At 40.5% G+C, this 18559-nt stretch overlaps 1 protein-coding gene across 1 annotated transcript; it reads right to left on the reverse strand.

The window, feature by feature from the left end:
* GFPT2 (glutamine-fructose-6-phosphate transaminase 2) lies at positions 1-16912 on the reverse strand. Its single transcript, XM_084216134.1, has 19 exons — positions 16869-16912; positions 12307-12414; positions 11601-11699; positions 10791-10916; positions 10166-10224; positions 9552-9686; positions 8130-8191; positions 6851-6930; positions 6454-6571; positions 5590-5753; positions 4986-5081; positions 4790-4887; positions 4326-4446; positions 3992-4149; positions 3741-3855; positions 3016-3143; positions 2203-2370; positions 1609-1770; positions 1-1024 (listed from the first exon to the last, which is right to left on the reverse strand). The coding sequence occupies exons 1-19, from the start codon at positions 16873-16875 to the stop codon at positions 980-982; spliced, it is 2049 nt and encodes a 682-aa protein (XP_084072260.1). The 5' UTR covers positions 16876-16912; the 3' UTR covers positions 1-979.
* Positions 16913-18559: the final 1647 nt, after the last annotated feature.

Consider the following 18559-nt stretch of genomic DNA (forward strand, 5'->3'; position numbering starts at 1 on the left):
TTGGTTCACAACTATCCAAGTGTGCTTTTGCAAATATATATGGTACTAAAACGGGACTTTCTTCAGACACGAGATAGAAGTCATCAGGTTAAAACAAAAAACAAAAAAACCCAAAAATTAAACAAAAACCCAAACAAACATACACACACAAAAAAACCAAACCACAAAATAAGAAGAATTATATAATCTTTTAATTGCATTGTCATTTCATTGTACCCTCTTCAAAGAAAAATATCACTTGAAAAACATCCAGTTCCCTTATTCTGTTGCACTATACATGTTATGCAAATAAGAGCTGGGGTGGCATACAAAACAAATGTCCTTCTGGCTTTTCAAAACAGTTAAAAGAAGCAGAAATTGAAAACATAGCTGGGAATTTACAGCCAGGGAAGAACTTTGCAAATGACTGTTTAAATATTAAACACAGATGCAACGGGGGGAGGCTGGGAAAGAAGAGGGGACAACAAATTTCCAGTTTGAGGCTGAAGGGGAAAAATCCCTAACAACTGTACAGAAGTATCAACATGCTCAGTATTTACATTCTGAGCATTACCAATGTTACAGATAAGCAATGTACTAAAAAAATAACTTAAAAAAAGCTATACAAATTGTACTTATAAATACTATATCTTTGAAACTAGTTATGTAGTGTAGGCTAAAAAAAAATGTTCACAGTTACTCTGGAGAGAGCTGTATATATATATATATATATATATTGCACAGTAAAAAAGTTCATTCAGTATACCATGTGTAAACAATTTTTATCTTCTTTGGTAATTTCAGGACTTAGAGGAGTATTTGCTGTGAGCAAAAGCACTTGGGTACAAGGCACATCAAAAGCTTTTAAAGCTGCAAGATAAATCCTTCTGACACTTTCCAGTTAGCACTATCATTCTTTTTAGAAAAAACATATACCTATCAATTCAGAACAACACATTCTACAAGGTGTGGTGACAAAGACATCAGCTGTTCTTGCCTGTTACTCTACAGTAACAGATTTGGCCAAATTTCTTGGGAAGTCCACCTAGAATGAAGAGACAGGCTTTCAGTATGACAGAGTAATACTGACATTGTGCATTTGACAGTTCATTTAGTGTGCTTTTTCTGACTTCCTAATGAGTTCTGCTTGATTCTAGACACATTAACACCCACAACAGGTTATGACTTGCAGCTGATTTCATCTGTGCTTCCAAAACCCTCCTAACAAATACATATTTGTTTTGCACAGGATACCTTTCCAAAGCAGTCATCATTGTCAAACTGACACATCAACAAACCAAGGTGTACAAACAGGGACCTATTTTAAGTTAAAGTACAATATCATATTTCAAGATTAGGTTCTCTGAAGAAGTCCCATTTGCACTCTTAACTAACCAAACAGCTAAAGAGCTTTATAATTTTTTTAGAAGGATACTAATTAAAAAATACAATACTGAAGAATTGGCACTGAAATGTCACCTCTATAACCACACTCACTATGAGATTCACTAGCTATCTTCATAGCTAGTGAGTCTTAGATATGCCATATAACTGGGTCTCTCACTTTACACTAGTAGGAGGAAGTTCAAAACTGCATTAAGAGGAGTGTTAAATATAGAAAATACTTACATCATATCCTCTGAGAACAGCCAGGTGAAATGAAAGTAACTGAAGAGGAATGACACTCAACACTCCTTGAAGGCAGTCAACTGTATGAGGCAGCTCAATGGTTTTGTAGGCAAATTTTGAGCTTTCAGTGTCTTCTTTAGAACACAGAATGATTGGACGACCCTGAAAATAAATTTTTGCATTGTTAAGTGAAGAGATAGCCTAGAACTGCTTTGAAATATTATTCACAGCATGTCTGTATGTGTTTGAACACACTCAAGTAGCTAACAAAGGCAATGCCAGTCTTGCATAATGGCTCTTGACTTTCATTATATTGTAAGATTTGAATGTTTTCACCCTGTAGAGTTTTAACATTATTCTATTTGCTCCAAAACAGAAAGACCCCAAAACAACCAGGCCATATGAAAGCAGTTTTCACTGCTGATATTAACCTGTAATAACAACCTGCAATACAGATGTAGCATCTTATTTATAACTTAATCATTAACAATAATCAGCAGTACATCCCTTTCTAGGTGCACAGTCAGCAGCAGTGTAGTGTGCACAATCTCTTTTCCTATGACACGGGAGAAGTTAATTGGTTGAGCACTGTACCTGCCGAGCAGTGACCTGTTGCAGGGCATTCTGGCACTTGGTGAAACACGGATCCTTCATGATCACCATGATAACAGGCATTTGTTTATCAATTAGGGCCAAGGGACCATGTTTCAGCTCACCAGCCAGGATACCTTCTGAGTGCATATAGGTGATTTCTTTTATTTTCTAAAAAAAAAGGAATTGCCTCAAGTTATTACTAAATCAGCTGAGAAACAACAGCCACAAGAATCAAAACACCAAGGCTGTGCCTCTGCCACTTAAATACATGTACCCAGTATCAAGTATTAGTGAAAACACACAGATGGCTGCTGGGATTTCTAGCAGGCTGTGGGCAGCAGCAGAGCTCACCCATGCACATAGAGTAACCAGAAGAATTTTAGGAACTAAAGACCCAGCACAACCTTGGCTACTGCAGTTTGCCTTTAACACACCAAACTCCTCTGAGCAATGAGCATGTGTCCATTTTACCAGGATGCTTATAACATAATTAATGACTTTCATGCATGAGCATCTCGTCTCAATATCTGCACATCACGTGTTTCTTATGTTGTTTTCAAATGGATCAGCAACTTAAATTGTTAGCTTCTTATTTTTAAATAGACTAATTAAACACTATGTTTATGATGTGAAAGAAACAAGAAAGTGGTATCACATCCAGGTCCACCTTATTTATGTGTTTAAATGCTTCTAGCTATAAATAGGTTTTTTGCAGTAGAATTAAATTGTGATGAAATATTAGAAATAAACTACATTGCAGAAGCTATAAAATATAATTTTAAATAATATCAAAGAATATTGAGAAGTTCCTACCAAAGCTCCTTCCAGACATGTGGCGTAATTATACCCACGGCCCATAACCAGCAACGATCTCTGTTTGTACAGTTCAAGAGCCAAATCATGTATCTTCTCATCCAAGGACAAGACTTCTTTAATCATTTCTATTGAGACACAGAAAAAACAATCCATTTTTTTCAACTGGAAAAAATAGCTCATTTGTACTAGAATGTTCTAATTATCTAATAGAACAAATGCACTTAATGCAATTCAACCATTAATTTGGCAATTTGGACTGCAGTTTAAGGATATTTTCTTCCAGCCTTACAGTAATAAATTTAAAATTACTATTGTTTAAGCAGGGCTCATACATACCATTCAAATCTCTAAAGGAAGTCATGAAATATCCATTTAAAATCATTTTGAATTAGTTTCATTTTATCTATCCTGACTTAAAGTGGGAGATTTTAAAAATTTCAAACCATGAGTTTAGGAGATTGAGTAATATTTCTCATACAAAACTACTTTATTGTAATTAGAAAACCCAACCCATGAAAATTCCAATCTTCCTGCCAAGTTTCTTGGAAGAGCACTTGTAAAATTGGCAAACAGTGCAGAAGTGAACAGTCCATTTTTCTCATGTTGTCTGCCTTTCAGGATGAGGGGGAGAGTGAAACATAAATGAGAAAGAAATATCCCTGAGTAGTATTTTACACTGCCAACATCCCCTACGCCTCCTCAAACTCAAAATATCAATATACCTGGCAATGATTTTAGTCCGCTTATGATTTCCTGTCTCCTTTTCTGCAAGGAAATTCTGTCTTCAGACATCATTAGGCCAAACATTACAAGAGACACGAATTGGCTGGTATAGGCCTGCAGACAAAACAAAACATTTAGCAGCTAATTCTACAGAGAGTGAATATGATTTCAGTTTGAAGTGCTGCAATTGAAATTTTAGTTGTATTCCGCAGGGCTGAAGGGTGAAAGTCAAGCCCTGAACAGGAATTACCTTTGTGCTTGCCACACCAATCTCAGGCCCTGCATTGATGTGCACACCACAGTCAGTCTCCCTGGATATTGAACTTCCAACTGTGTTTGTGATGCCAACTGTCAGAGCACGGCGTTCTTTACAGTACCTCAAGGCCATGAGTGTATCTGCAGTTTCACCTGGAAAACATTCACACCTTCACTTCAGATTGGTAGAGATAATAATGATTCCTTGAAAACATCAAAGTCTGCACAAATGTAGACTGTGTTCTAAATAACTGTACCCACACTTAGATGATGCAAAGTGCAATGGAAAGCAATCTTAGAGCACTCACTCAACAGCAAATGCAGCTCACCTGACTGGCTTATAAAAAAGCACACATCATCCCTGAATACAGGTGTGTTCCTATCCAGGAAGTCACTGGCAAGTTCCACCATCACTGGTAATTCAGTTAATTCTTCCAGGACTTGTCGAGTCTGTATTCAAGCAGAACATAGCATTTGTTAATATTGCCACCCACAAACATTTGGACACATTACAAATCAGAGAAAATCTAAATGAATTCTTAATAGAAAAACTGGTAATTACAGCTCACCAGAGCTTTAAAAGACAAGGTGGAAAATAGTTAGCTTCTAGCATGGTGATTAATGGCATTGGAGCATTAATAAAGAATGTGGCACTAAGGAAAGCTAAATAAAAGGGTGAGGCCCCTCAATGAAAGACAAAGTCTGAGACAGAAGAAAAAACAGATGAAAATCTGTTGTCTGAAAGCCCAGCAAGTAAGTTACAAATGCATTTCAGCCAAGGCTGGGAACATACAGCCACTGCAGCATGGTAACTGGTCCCACAGCCAATAATGATCAGTCTTCGGCATCTTCTGATCTCTTTCAAATGATCCTTCAGCCCCCCCAGAAGAACTGCAAACAAATAAATACACAATGGTGGTTTTCATTTTCTAGATAGCACATTTACAAATTTCAAACTTAGTGCAGTTTGAAGGACTGTTCTCCATTACCTGTGCTGCTCTCAAAATTCACCCTGCCTCTCATTGTGTTGACAACTGATTCTGGTTGTTCAAAAATTTCCTTTTGCATGAAGGCACTGAAGTTACCTGTTTATAAAAACATGACATGGCAATGCTTAGGTTTGTTATTTTAAGTCTATTCCAGTTACAAAGAGAACTTTTAAGACTAACTTGACTGTGTTAGCCTTAATAAAAGCTTAGAATAAGTAAGAAGAAAGGAAGGATGGATAGGTCACTCTATACAATTGGTTCCATTTCCCAATATTGTTTACTTATTGACCATGTCATCCATGCTCCCCTTCAATTCTTAATTTACAGTCAAACTTTGCCAACAACTACAACATGTTAATATTAGTTTCATTTTCACTAGATACTAAAATGAATAGAAATATCTATGACTTTTCCAAGGCTAAAATGGATAGGGTCCCAGGCTGCCCATTCTCTCTTGGCCTTAAAACTTGAAATTGTCAGCTCCTAGTACAAACAGTTTGAATAAAATGTAATTGTCACACATTAGCAGTTTGCTGCCTCATCTACTACACAAACAGTAACTATCCATCTTTGATGATACTCATTTACAGATGTTTCAACCCACCCTTCATGATTTGCTGCAATTCCATCTGCAAGGTCTGGATGGCCCGGGAAGGATCATCACTAGCTGAGCGCTCCAGGCGGTGAATCGAGAGCTTCCCGTCAGTTACAGCTGCAATGTCATCATCTTCTAAGAAAATCACTCTGTTGGTGTGCTCAATGATAGCACTACAGAGAGAAAAAGAGAAGCAAGACAAACCTGACACGTCAGAGTTGATAATAGCAAAGCAATTAAATATGCCACAAGAGCACTTCCAGCCCTGCTTCTCTCTTCCTTTAGGACAGAACTGCAGACAGAGCCATCCTAAAGGCAATGGCTCCATCTGCTGCTCCTCCTGCACTCTCACAGCAACCCACAGCAGGAGGCTCAGCAACCACTGCATCCATTCCTGCTGGTCTGAAGATGCCTCCCAGTGCCTTTGATGGATCCTGCTACGGTCACGCTCTTGTTTCCAAGATAAATGTGTACCTGATGTCCAGGTTCCTGCCCAGCTTGGAACCACACCACTGTTTTCCTCCTCCAATATCTGAATTGAAAACATCCCAACCCCAACTAACCTATAGTCTGCCCAAATGCTCAGCTGATGAGTGTCCATTTGTACTCAAATCACTTTCCTACACTGGATGTATTTCACATTGAGGCCAGCAACTGGCAGATATTGCAGTTGTGAAGGTTTGTCAGCAGCATTTGAACTGCAAACATTTTTCAAGCACCTGAGCCTGGGGGCTTTCTGATGTTAGCTGGATTGAAAACTCTTCTTTCAGAAAGCCATTGTACAAGGGCAAGGCAGCTTAAAGTTCCAGAACTATCTCACTTTTAAACCAAAAAAACCCAGTATTTTCAGCAAAGCTGAAGTACTTTTACTACCTTGCATCGGAAGCAAAGAAGAATTCTACTGCCTTATCTCCAACAGCATGAAGGCAGGTTGAGCTATCCAGTCTTTTCATTTGGGAGTTGCAGATGTTCTTCACATTCTCAATGTTGCCTATTAAAGAAATTAGACATTCTAAATGAAAACCCAGTTCTGTTCAGTTAAGATTACAGACTATACAGGTTTAGGGTATCACAGTTACAGAAATAGGTTGGGGCATGGGATTTTCACATGAACTACACATTCAGTAGTATAAAAATATCCCCAGCAAAAAAGCTATTTTGGGCATCAGCTGGTAGCTTTATGGTACAAAAACCAATTAACCAAATTTCTAATAATAAAGTAACAGCAGTTTAAATTCTTAAAAACAATGTATTTGATTTATCAACTTACACGTTCTATACAAAACTGGAATCTGTTCAGTTGAGAGCTTGTACTTGCTCCTAACCCCAATGAGCAAAGGACTCCCTCTCCTAGGGAAAGGAAAACACTCAAGTTTATAAAGAAAAATGTGCATACAAAGAGGTTACCAGACATCAGTGAAGCTGAAAAGACAATATCCCATCTAGCTTTCTAAACAGGAAGAGCCTCCTTCAGCCATGATCCTAAGGCCATTACATGGCAGGAGGTCTATAAACTTCTGTAAGATTCACCAAATATTATAAGTAATTACCATGTGCTTTGGTGATTCTTTAGCTGTAAACTGCATCCAGGTAGAGGAAAATGTGAATATATGTGAATAAATGTGAACATAAACCAGCTGTTTTCTTTGCAGTAATCAGAAAACATCTTAGTACAGGGACCAATTTGAACCAAAGCTTACTCTGCCTCTCAAGGGAGACAACAGTAAGCTCCTGTGCTTTTTAGAATTGGAGTACTGTTCCACTCTTTAGCCATTCAAACATCAACCATCCCTACTGCACCTCTCAAACTGTAGAATATTAAGATAATTTTTTAATTATATGGGTTACATGTCACTGAAGACCTTATTAAAAAAATATCACAGGAATAAAAGAACAAGTCACACTCAGATTACAAGATTAGCTTCTCTTAAATCCCTCATCCCTAAAACCCAAACCTGAACCACATATAGAATAGTTCATTTCAGAAGATGTTCTCCAGTTGCAGTGATGGTACAGCTGGCTTTTTCAAAATTTTAATGTAGTCTTATTTTAGACCACCAAAGCAATGGGCTTTTGGGTTGTAATATAAAACAGCCTTTATTCCCATCACTTGCTATTTTAATCACTTGCTATGTCACTTGCTATTTTAATGTCTTTACATTTCCTGAAAGTTGTTTTTCAAGTCATAAATAAAAGTAGAACTTAACACAGAAAGACACAATGATGCTATGACAGCTATGGAACTCTATTTGTATAACCTGTTACCGTGATGGTCTTTCAGCCCACATAAATATACTTATCTCAGTCTTTACTCAATGGGAACTAAAACTGAAAAATAACCCTTCCCTCTCCCCTTTTAGATAGAGGAAAAATGTTAGCATGCTCTTAATACAAATTTAGAAACACAAGATACACTAAGATTCTTTATTGACTCACTGATTTTGATTAATTAAGCACTTTAAACATCAATATTTTAGTATCTTTAAGAGGCTGGCTTTTTTTAACCTAATAAAAAGCATGCATTATGTATAAAATGGACTTTTACTAACCTGGTAGCAACAGCTTCACCTGGGTAATGGATGCTCTTGAAAACCAGTGCAAAAGCACCTTCCTGGAAACCATGAATACAAAGAAGAAAAAAAAAGATCCTAAACAACTTATCTCAAATAGTTGCATCTCATTAAACTGGGGCCCCTCTCTGAAGAGGCACTGAAGGAGCTGCTCTCAGGAGTCTCTTCCTGGAGGGCAGACTGCACCTTTAAAGGAATTGGCCATGGAGCAGAACAAGTTGACATTAAGATCAGGAAGTGAGCACTTAGCCTCTCTTTATAAATAAAAAAAATAAACTTGAATGCAAAGGTTCTGAAAATGTCAGAGATGCTACTCATAATCAACATGAAGATTATTAGACATTTACTTTCAGTAAGACCTTCAATCAGAATTGTACTTGTAGTACATTACCATGCAGTTTCAACTAAAAACCTGGAGTTACTATTCCTAGTTCAAGCAGCAAATTCTCATTAATGTATTTCAAAAACAAAACACAAAAAATCCATAACACCAGAAGAAAACCCCAGAAACAACTCTACTGTACTAACACAGCTGGCAAGCTCCTGGAGGAAGATTCCCAAAGCAGGAGCCAAGGCCCCCCACCCTGCCGGCAGGACAAAGATGGTGACATTCCCTCCTTTCCCAGGGCTCCACTCAGAGCACTCTGCCCCTGTTCTGGGCTCAGGGGAAGCCTTCCTTCCCCTCAGCTCTGGGGCTGCTCCCTCCTGACCCACACAGGCCCTGCCTTGGTGTGGATTCCAGCCCTGCTGCAAGGAATCCTACAGAGCTGCTTTAAAGAGGAGACTCAGAAACTGCAGGAAGGGGAGGGAAAACATCTGCCCGGAGACTGGGGGAGGAAACAAAGCCAGCTTTCTCCGAGTTTGCAATGCATCTATCAAAGTTTTTAAGCATTCACATACTGAGTAACAGTAGATTCCCACTTCACAGTTTGGAAACCAGTCCAGCTCGTTAGATCTATTTCCAAATAGGAGAGCCAAGGCATTGGCCAAACTTGAATCACAGCAGTGTTTCAACACGATCAGAATAACCTTTAGGAACACACTGCCATTTATGAGAGATTTTAACCCCCAGAGGCTCCTATTACTTTTTTAAATTAAACTGCTTCATTAAAAAGCTGTGTTAACTTCTTGCTAAAAACAAAACAAGACAAAAAAACTCAACAAACAAAACCCACTGCTACTGCAATTTAAAGATTTAACAGTGAAAAGCCTTTGAAGCCTCCAAAATTTTAATCTCATTTCTTGGTCTATTAAGCATTATTTAGAAGCCTAGAAGTGTTATTTGCAGCACCTTCTAAGAACTCCTGCACAGGATCTAAATGCATAAGGCAGAATGCTAAGGAACCCCCCAAATAGCTTATCCTGTTGTACAGGGGGGAAAAAAAGTTATTTCCCACTTACCAACTGTTGAATAACTCTCTCTACCAAGGCTGAAAAACTGGTGTCTTCACTCTCTCTGTTGTCATACATGTACTTGATCAATTTGGGGATTGTTTCTGTATCTGTTTCGGATTCAAATTCATATCCTTTGCTCTCCTGAAATACCATATAGAAGAGTAAAAATTGTGTCCATCCTCAGGCAGCTGCCTCCCACCAGAAACTGCAGTCAGAGCTTGGAGCACTACATTGGACCAGTGCATATAAATCACTATAGATAAAATACAAGGGCTTATGTCATAGATACTCTTTGGGAAATGCTGGGGTAAGACCCATAGTAAGACTTGTTTGGCATCTGTGAAGCAGCTAGAGACAGGAGGGAGCCCACTCCACCCTCTCAGAGAATCTCAGCACAAACTGCTACTCTGCTCATAAATACTTTGCATTTAGGATTACAGGAACATATTGCACTTCGCCAGCTCCTGAGTATCTTTATTAGGCAGACTCTTTCACACAACTCTTTTATAGATGATATCAAGAAACTTCAATTCATGTTCCACTGAAGTCATGAACAACCTGATGGTAGTTTGGGGGAGTATTAATTTTCTAGTTTTAGAATTGAGTTGCTACAGACTCACCAGAAATTTTCTCAGGTCCTTATAGTTTGTGATGATTCCATTATGGATGACAACAAATTCTAAGAGAAAAAAAAAAAAATATATATATATGGGCAACAAAAAATTAAGATATTTAATTCAGAAATAACGAGGGGAAAAAAAGCTTAGAGGCACACTTGAAACCACCTGCTGTAGCTTTCAGACCTACAGTTTGTCACAACATGGACAACTGTGAACAGAAGCTTACAAATTCTGAAAGTATACAAAGGCAGTTCCAAATTATTGAGAGATTTCTAAACTACAACTAGTAGAGCACCAAGCCATCTCAAGTAAAGAATGATATGAAATCTCCCTTTTCGGGACCAGGCAATATTGACACATTCATATTTTCAGTCTTACCTTTCAAAGCAAGAATGTTGTACTTTGATTAGCTTGCAATTTTCAGAGAACAGATCTCATGAATTTTTAGTGTTACTTTAGCCTGAGAAGAGCCTATTTAATTTTAAAAATGTCTGAGCTAAATAGAATGGCAACAGCTTAGCCCTACTATCAGAAATAGATACCATAACACTAGTAAGAACATTTGTGTTCTGTGGATTGAATCATTTCAGATTTGTGTGGTTCAAGTGCTGCAGAGATTACGTACCATTCCTTTTATCTGATCTCTGAGGGTGACTGTTTATTGCACTTGGTACTCCGTGGGTTGCCCAGCGAGTATGAGCAATTCCAAAATGTGTTTCAAAATCTGTTTTTGAATCCAGGTCATCTTGTTCTATACAGGAGAAATTCAGTTTACTGCATAATTAATATTGCCTCTCTCACACACACACAAATAGTAAAACACAAAGACAATTTCTACAGGCAAAAATATAAAAGCTATCTTCTGATTTTTGGGGTTTTTTTTAACCATTTGCTTTCTTGACATTACACTTCAGAAAGTTCAAGCTACTGTGATTAAAACCTTGTTTGCCAAGACACAAGCATTTTTAGCCAACACTAACAGACTGGCTAACAGACCCCATTACTATAAATTATAATGTAAACGTATTAAAACACAACTTCAGGCTTTAACAGATGGAAGCACTGCATAAAGCAGATTGTGATGACAGCCAGCTGCTTAAATGGTCATAAATTCTGTCAGAGTGCATGTTTCAGCATTTCAGCCATGCAGCACAGAAATCACATGAGCAAAGAGCCAACGGAGCCCAGGATTTGAACAAAGGAGCAACCAAAAGAAGGCAGAATAAACTGACAATTTCACAGTGCTAGATCTGAAGATCAGCTTGCTTTTTAAGTGCATATTTGAGGGACACAAAAAAATTAGCTGCTTGGATTTCACAATGCAGTTATTGCTGATGCAAAATCACAACTGCAATTTTATGGTCTGACTTTCTGCTGAGATGCAGATAGTATCTGACTGGGAAGCCAAAGTAAAGGGGTCATTTTTAACACTTACTGTACAACTCTTCTTCCAGGGCCTTTACTTTTCCTCTTTTCTTAACCAGTTTGATGAATCTTTCTTTATCTTCATTATTATTTCCATCAATTGCCACTCCTACAGCACAGGATTTAAAGCATGAAATACACTAGAATGAGGAAAAGGCTGAGAAAATACACACAGGCACACACCACTGAAATCAGTATTTTTAAATTACCCTTTAAAGGGATATAGTTGAAGTCTGTTGCTAGACCTGTGCATGTTCAAATGAAACCACATCAAGTCTATATCCACTGCACAGATTAAAACATACATGAACCATCTCAAATTGTATTTGATAACAGACTGAAATATTTTGCCTGATGAAATGAGCCAAATCAAATTTAAGACAAGTTTCATCTTCCCCATCCTTCACTGTGATTCACATACAAAAAAAAAGCTGAGGTACAAACTACATGGCCCTGTATAGAGATCTTTTTCCACACCCTGTTTGTTTGGCTTACGTGTACTAACCTCAACCATCTAATTACAGAGCTAAACACCCAATTCTAAGTCCTGAGGAAAGCTGTAGCACTCCAAGAACCGAGCTAATTAGTTCTGATCTGTTAATCTGTAGAATAAAGAAAGAAAAATCCAAGAGGCCAGACACTGAAGGTACCCAAAAACCCCAAAATGGAATGAGCTCTTGGTTGCTAAAATTAATTTGTTGAGTTGGTTAACATACCTGCAGAGTCATAGCCTCTGTATTCCAGTCTCTGTAATCCTTTTATCAGGGTTTCATATATTTCCTTCCTAGTGCGAGGCACTCTGTAGTTTAGATAAGCGAAAATTCCTGTTAAAGAGAAAGGGGGAAGGAGGGGGGAAAAGAAGTAAAGAGGTTACTTTAAAAATTTGCATCACTTCAGACTCAATTTAAAACTCTTTAAAACTAGTGTCAGGGAGAAGTCCTAGGGGCACCAACCTCCCATTTAGTACAATTCCTTCTAATGCATTTTGAAATGGAAAGAATTCAAGTACAATAAAGTACTCAGAATTTCAACACATAACACAAACTTCACTGGCAAGTTTCACTCTCCTCATGTTACCCACCAAGAGTTAAACAGTTAGGAGAGGTAAAAAAAAAAACTACTTTTCACGAAAACCACAGCTGAAAATGGGAACATTGTGATCTATTTCATATCCAGGCATTCAAAGAGGGAATATATTCACCAGTACTAACACAAGGAGACTTTTGTAATCCAAGTCATGGCCTTAAATACCCATGGGTAGGTACGAGGCACAACATCTATTTCTGAAAGGCTCCAGCTTAATCCTGTATGCAACAGCCACTTCAGCAGAAAGAGAATGGAGAGGCAAACACGGGGAAAGGGCAGAAGTCAATAGGGTAGGACAACAAAGGGAAGAAACAGAAGGTACAAAACAGGGTCACCCGCAACACGAGCGCTCCCCCTGCGCTGCCTCAGCACCATCCCCGAGCCAGGAGCCCGGGCGTGCCCCGCCAGCTCCTCGGGGCATCGCAGCCAGAGCCCTCAACTCCCTCATCCCTCTCCTCTTGAACAGACCAGTCATCCACCAAGAAGAGGCTATTTTTTTAGTTTGGGGCTTGGTTCCCCCACCCTAATTTTTTTTTAAAGTACACAGGCATTTTTTTTTATTAGAAGGGTGTTGGGAATGTTGTTTTATCTTTAGAAAAGGTGTAATAAAAGAGTCACCTGCAAAGGAAAACACAGCCATTTCTTTTCTCTGCCTACTGCTCTTCCTGCCACTTTGGTATTTATATAGACACATTAGACCCTTTTATTAACTCTGCAAATCTGTACCCCAATAAAACAAAACTAACTAATTTCGTTGTTTCAACAGTTTCTACAAGCAACTAGTCAGGACTGGAGACTACAGTTAGAAAAAACCCCATACTTTAAGAGCTCTACAGATAAGCAGTTCAGACAAGGGTTTTAGATAGAGAAAGCCTTTGTTTGAAATTTAACACCCTCTTCCCCCTCAATTAAGGCTTTTGAACTGTAAATGGCCACAGTGAAGAAGCTGTTTTAATGATAAACCAATAAATCTCCCTTACAAATATTACTGTGAATTTGGTTACTCCACTGGTTTATAAGACATTAATACTGTTGATTTGACAGTGAGACAAAGAGAACATTACATGTGCCTCTGAATTTATTTTTGAAAGATTAAAGGGTGGATAATACTTTTCTGCTTCAGAAGCGAGATTTATGAGGAGCTCAGCCTAATTATTTCTAGTGCATCCAACATTAACGGAGACATTAAGGCAATAGTTGCATTTAAGGAGGTATTTGGGAATTTGAACTGCTTAATACTGTTCTTCATGGATGCTTTGAAAAATAATGCCTCTGGTTATAAGCAGTCACTTCAGACTGAGAGCCTGTTGATCATTTTTCCAGACAGATATTTACCGTTCTCTGGCACTAACCACGAACCTCAAAAGCAGCATTCTTCAATACGAATTTCTCAACATCATTCCAAAACATTGCCACACCTCATTTCAGATCCAGCTCTACTTTCTAGGCCAGATTTCACAATGAATTTAAGCCTCAACATCCTTGTATGTTCCATGTGGCATCTTTCACTACACAGAGCTCCAGGAAGAACCTTCCTCTGGGACCATCCCTACAATGCTACCAGTGTGCTGCAGTTGTTAAAAAGATCCTTGTTTCCAGGGAATTGGAGCTGCACTTCCACACACGTGCACTAGAAGATGCAGAAGTCACCAGAGGCCATTTAAAATAAAAACAATAGCTGCAGCCTGACTTCAAAGAACATGTTATAAACTCTTCCAGTTAAGGGAAATAAATCTTACTCTAAGCACTGAGAGTAACACTTTCTCTAGTACGTTTCTGTTTCATGATTTATCCACTCACGTATTTTTTCCCTCTTCAGTCATCATTTTGGCCAGATTTAAAGCACATTACTCAACTCATGTAGAAACAATTTGTGATAAAGACTCCTTGTATCTTAATTCTTTCTGGAAGCACACCAGTATGACTGAATCTCAGTTGAATCATCTTATGATAAGAGTTTTGTGATGCAAACAAGTTCCTTTATGATGGCCTCCCCAAGGTATTAGATGCCATTTCCAGATCTTGCTTCCTTAAGAAGACTCAAAAACATAAAATCCAGGAAAAGCACCCAAGAAGTGTTTTACTAGGACATTGTCCTCTTGATCTGGATGCTAAATCTAGTTTATAACTTTCCATAATCACAATTTGCTCAGAAGGATGAACTAGGTCAATAGTGTATGGCTTATCTTTAGAAGCAAATACTAAAAACAGAGAGAGAAGGTTGCTGAAACATAATTAAAACCAGTTTCAATCACGTGCTGACACTGAAAGCAAGGCTCTCCCTTTACATGTATATCAAGACTTTAGAGCTTCCCTTTTCAGGATTACAAGCAGAGCATCAGAAGAAGGAAGAGTAAATGGAGTATTTTTTGTGGGAAAATTCCATAAGAACTCTTGCAATTGCAAGACTTCACCAAAATCAACAAGGGGGCAGCCTATACTTGAAGTTTGAACAAAATTATTTACTTTTTGAAAAATAAAAGGATACCCCTAAGCACATTGTTGATTCCCGAAACTTAGCTTTGAAAAAGTCTGAACTTCATATCCTGATGAAACTAACTTTGATTTAAAAGAGGCCATCAGTTTAAGTGCATCTTGAGTTTTTTTGAACCTTGAATACTTTGGCTATGCTGTCTTACATCTGAGAATGATAACATCTCAACTTTGCTCCCTTACGAGCATGTTTGTAGCAGAATTTATGACCTGTGTATTTTCAAAACATAAACCAAGGGCTGTAAATCTTCATGTGCTACCTGAAGCCAAAGAAAACATAATAGGGTCCATTATCAGCACTTAAACCTGGAAAGATATGAAAAACAAAAACAACAACAAAAAAGTAATTTCAAAACTGCTGGTTGCAGTCTCTAGAACTCCTGCATTCCCTACAGAGATCAGCATAGCAGGCTGAGGGATAGCTTTCATATACAAAAACCGAATGTAATATAAAAGGTTTCTAAATGCTGATGGGAAAAAACCTTGCTCTGCTCTCACTTACCCTTGATGAACTGCTGCTCTTTGCCATTTCACACTGAGTCACTTGCTCCACCCCAAGCTGGATGTTCTACTGAACTCCTTGAACACTGTTAACACCCTCACTTCCCAATCAATACACAGCCAGACATGCAGAGTTTTTGATATTGCCATTACGTGTCTCAGGGCTTGCTGTGGATACCCCAGGGTGGCTCAGGCACTGGGCCAGGTCTCTCACCTGGAGGGGTTTTGTTTAGAAGGCACCGAGTTTGTCTCACTGATAGTGATCTGTCACGTAGGAGCTCACACAATAGCAGCTGAAACAGTATCACCTCGTGTTTCCATTCAAGTGAAAGAGGATTCCAGAGCTCCTTGCTCCTTCTGAGGTTACAATTTAAAAGGATGAGGAGGCAAGGAAAAGATTGCTCATTTAGAAAGTACAATTTTGGGAGCAGTAACTCAACTCACTTTCAGTCTGCGTCCCACAAAAGAGGTTTTGTTGATGACGACTAAGAAGTACAAGTGCAAATTTTTCTACTTTCATCAGACCTGAGAGGAGATGTCAGGGACAGATTGGCAAAGTTTCACTAAACTTTCCTCCATAACCAAATAAAATCGCGTTAGCAGCTTCCGAACACACACTTTGATTTCCATCTGATCAGAAGCATATCGAAGCAATTGTGTACACGCTATAGGAATTATCTTTTCCATCTCATCTTTATTAGAAGAAATGAGGTGAATAAACTCACAACAGCTAGGAATTAAGCTCCTTCCCTGCCTTTGTTTGAAAACCACAAACTCTCCCTTATCTCTGCAGCTCGGAAGTGAGTCACGATTAATCAATCCCTAGTCCCGGATTAGGAAAGACAGAGCCCAGCGCATCCCGTGCATCAGAGGCAGCGGGACCAGGAGCAGAGGTTAACCGGGCACCCCGGGCACCCCCGGGACAGCCGGGAGCTGGGAACGGGACCATTTCCATTCCAAGAGCGGGGACACGCCGCCAGGCACGGGGGCTCGGGCAGGGAGGAACGGAACGGCGATCGCGGCTCCTCGGGAGAAGGGCTGAGCCGAGGGGCTTCACCTTCACCTGCCGGGCGCTCCCTGTCCTTCCCACCCCCCAGAAGGATGCGGAGGGGCCGGACCGGAGCGACACCGCTGGGCTCCGGGACAAAGCCGCCCTTGTCCCTCGCTGGCCGGGCTCAGCCCGCGCTCCGTCACTCACCGCACATGGTGGCAGCGCACGGTCCCTCCGCTCCCGGCGAACGCGGCTGGCGCCGGACCGGCCCCGCCGCCTGCGGCTCTTATGCTCCGGTTACGGGGCCGGGCCGGCCCTGCCTGCGCCCGCCCCTGCCCGGGGCCCCGCGGGGGCAGAGCCCGGGGAAGGGGCAGAGCCCGGGGAGGGGACAGAGCCCAGGGAGGGACAGAGCCCGGGGAGGGGACAGAGCCCAGGGAGGGACAGAGCCCGGGGAGGGGACAGAGCCCAGGGAGGGACAGAGCCCAGGGAGGGACAGAGCCCAGGGAGGGACAGAGCCTAGTGGGGACAGAGCCTAGTGGGGACAGAGCCCGGCGGGACCGCGGCGGATCCCCCCCCTGCGGCCCTGCCGAGCTCCGCGCACGGGGAGTCTCAGAGCCATTGAGTTCGGGAAATACCTCCCAGATCACCAAGTCCAGCCTTTGGCCGATCACACCTGGTCAAACAGAGCACTAAACGATATGTCCAATCATTTCTTCAACACCTCCAGGGATGGGGACTCCACCAGCTCCCCGGCAGCCCATTCCAATGCTTGGCAATCCTTTCCTTGAAGAAATTCTACCTGTTGTCCAACTTCAACCTTCCCTGGCACAGGTCTAGGCTACATCGTCTAACCATGTCAAGACAGGATGAATCCCATGTCCACCTCAGGCCTGCTCAGGGATTTTCAGAGTGACAGGAAGCCCAGAGAGACCTGGCTGTGTGACCATGGGCAGCACAAGGAGCAGTTTCTGCGCCCTGATTCTGGTTTTCCATCTGGCAGCGCCAAGAAGGAACAGGACGGGTCCATCCTGCCAGGGCAGCCCCTCGTGGAGCTGGGTAGGGGAAGGTGTCCCACATCCTCCAGCCACAAGAACTGACAGCCACACTCAGCAGCCAGCTGCACTTGCACAGGCAGCACCAGGAGCACTGCTCCATGCTGAACGTGGTCACCAGGGTCACCTGAGGGAGAGCCTCAGCTCTGCTCAGCCCCTGTGGTCTCTTCCATGTCCTTGGCAGGAAAGAAACTGCTCCAGGAGCCTTGTCCAGCTCTACCTCCTGGTCCAGGCTCTCTCCTAGGGGCAGGCACTGCAAGGAGGAGGAAGGCCACAGCCCCTGGTGCGGGGTCAGGTCTGCAGACATGGCCCATGCAGAGCCTTGAGCTTTATCTTCTTTCAAAGGAACTCATCTCAGAGAGCTTCTCCAAACCAAAGGAATGTATGGTGGCTTTTAAAGCGAGTGCCTTGCAGCACACTTGGATTGACACAGAACAGAACAGCTGAAGCCATTTTCTTCCTTATTAAAAAGTACCAAAATATTTTATAGACATGATTGATCCTAGTTATCTCATAGAATTCTTGAAATTCAAGTGCAAGGAGTCTTATTTAAGCTAGAATTTAATGGCTCTTTCCCTCTTGCATTTATTTTGCAGGACATTTTTTACCTAAAGCAGTAATTCCCTCAAACTTTGTCACTTATTGTTTGATGGAGAAGTGGAATGAAGTATAAAGATTGGAACATTAACATTTCAGTTACAAAAAAAACCCTTTTGTGCCACTTCAAGAAAGAGAAACTTTGTCTCAATTTTAAACTAAAAAAATAGGTTTAAAATATTTTCAGGTCATAAAATTAAAAGTGTTTAAATTCTCTTTAAAATTGGTTTATAAAAAGGGATAAATTAA

Source organism: Fringilla coelebs, assembly GCF_963513975.1.
Source record: "Fringilla coelebs genome assembly, chromosome: 15".
NCBI lineage: Eukaryota > Metazoa > Chordata > Aves > Passeriformes > Fringillidae > Fringilla > Fringilla coelebs.

Coding starts and splice junctions, on each gene's coding strand:
- GFPT2 (XM_084216134.1), bottom strand. Junction 6,572..6,850: donor TCCAGTTTTGTATAGAACGT/GTAAGTTGATAA, acceptor TTTCTTTAATAG/GCAACATTGAGAATGTGAAG. Junction 2,371..3,015: donor CATGTCTGGAAGGAGCTTTG/GTAGGAACTTCT, acceptor CTTTTTTTTTAG/AAAATAAAAGAAATCACCTA.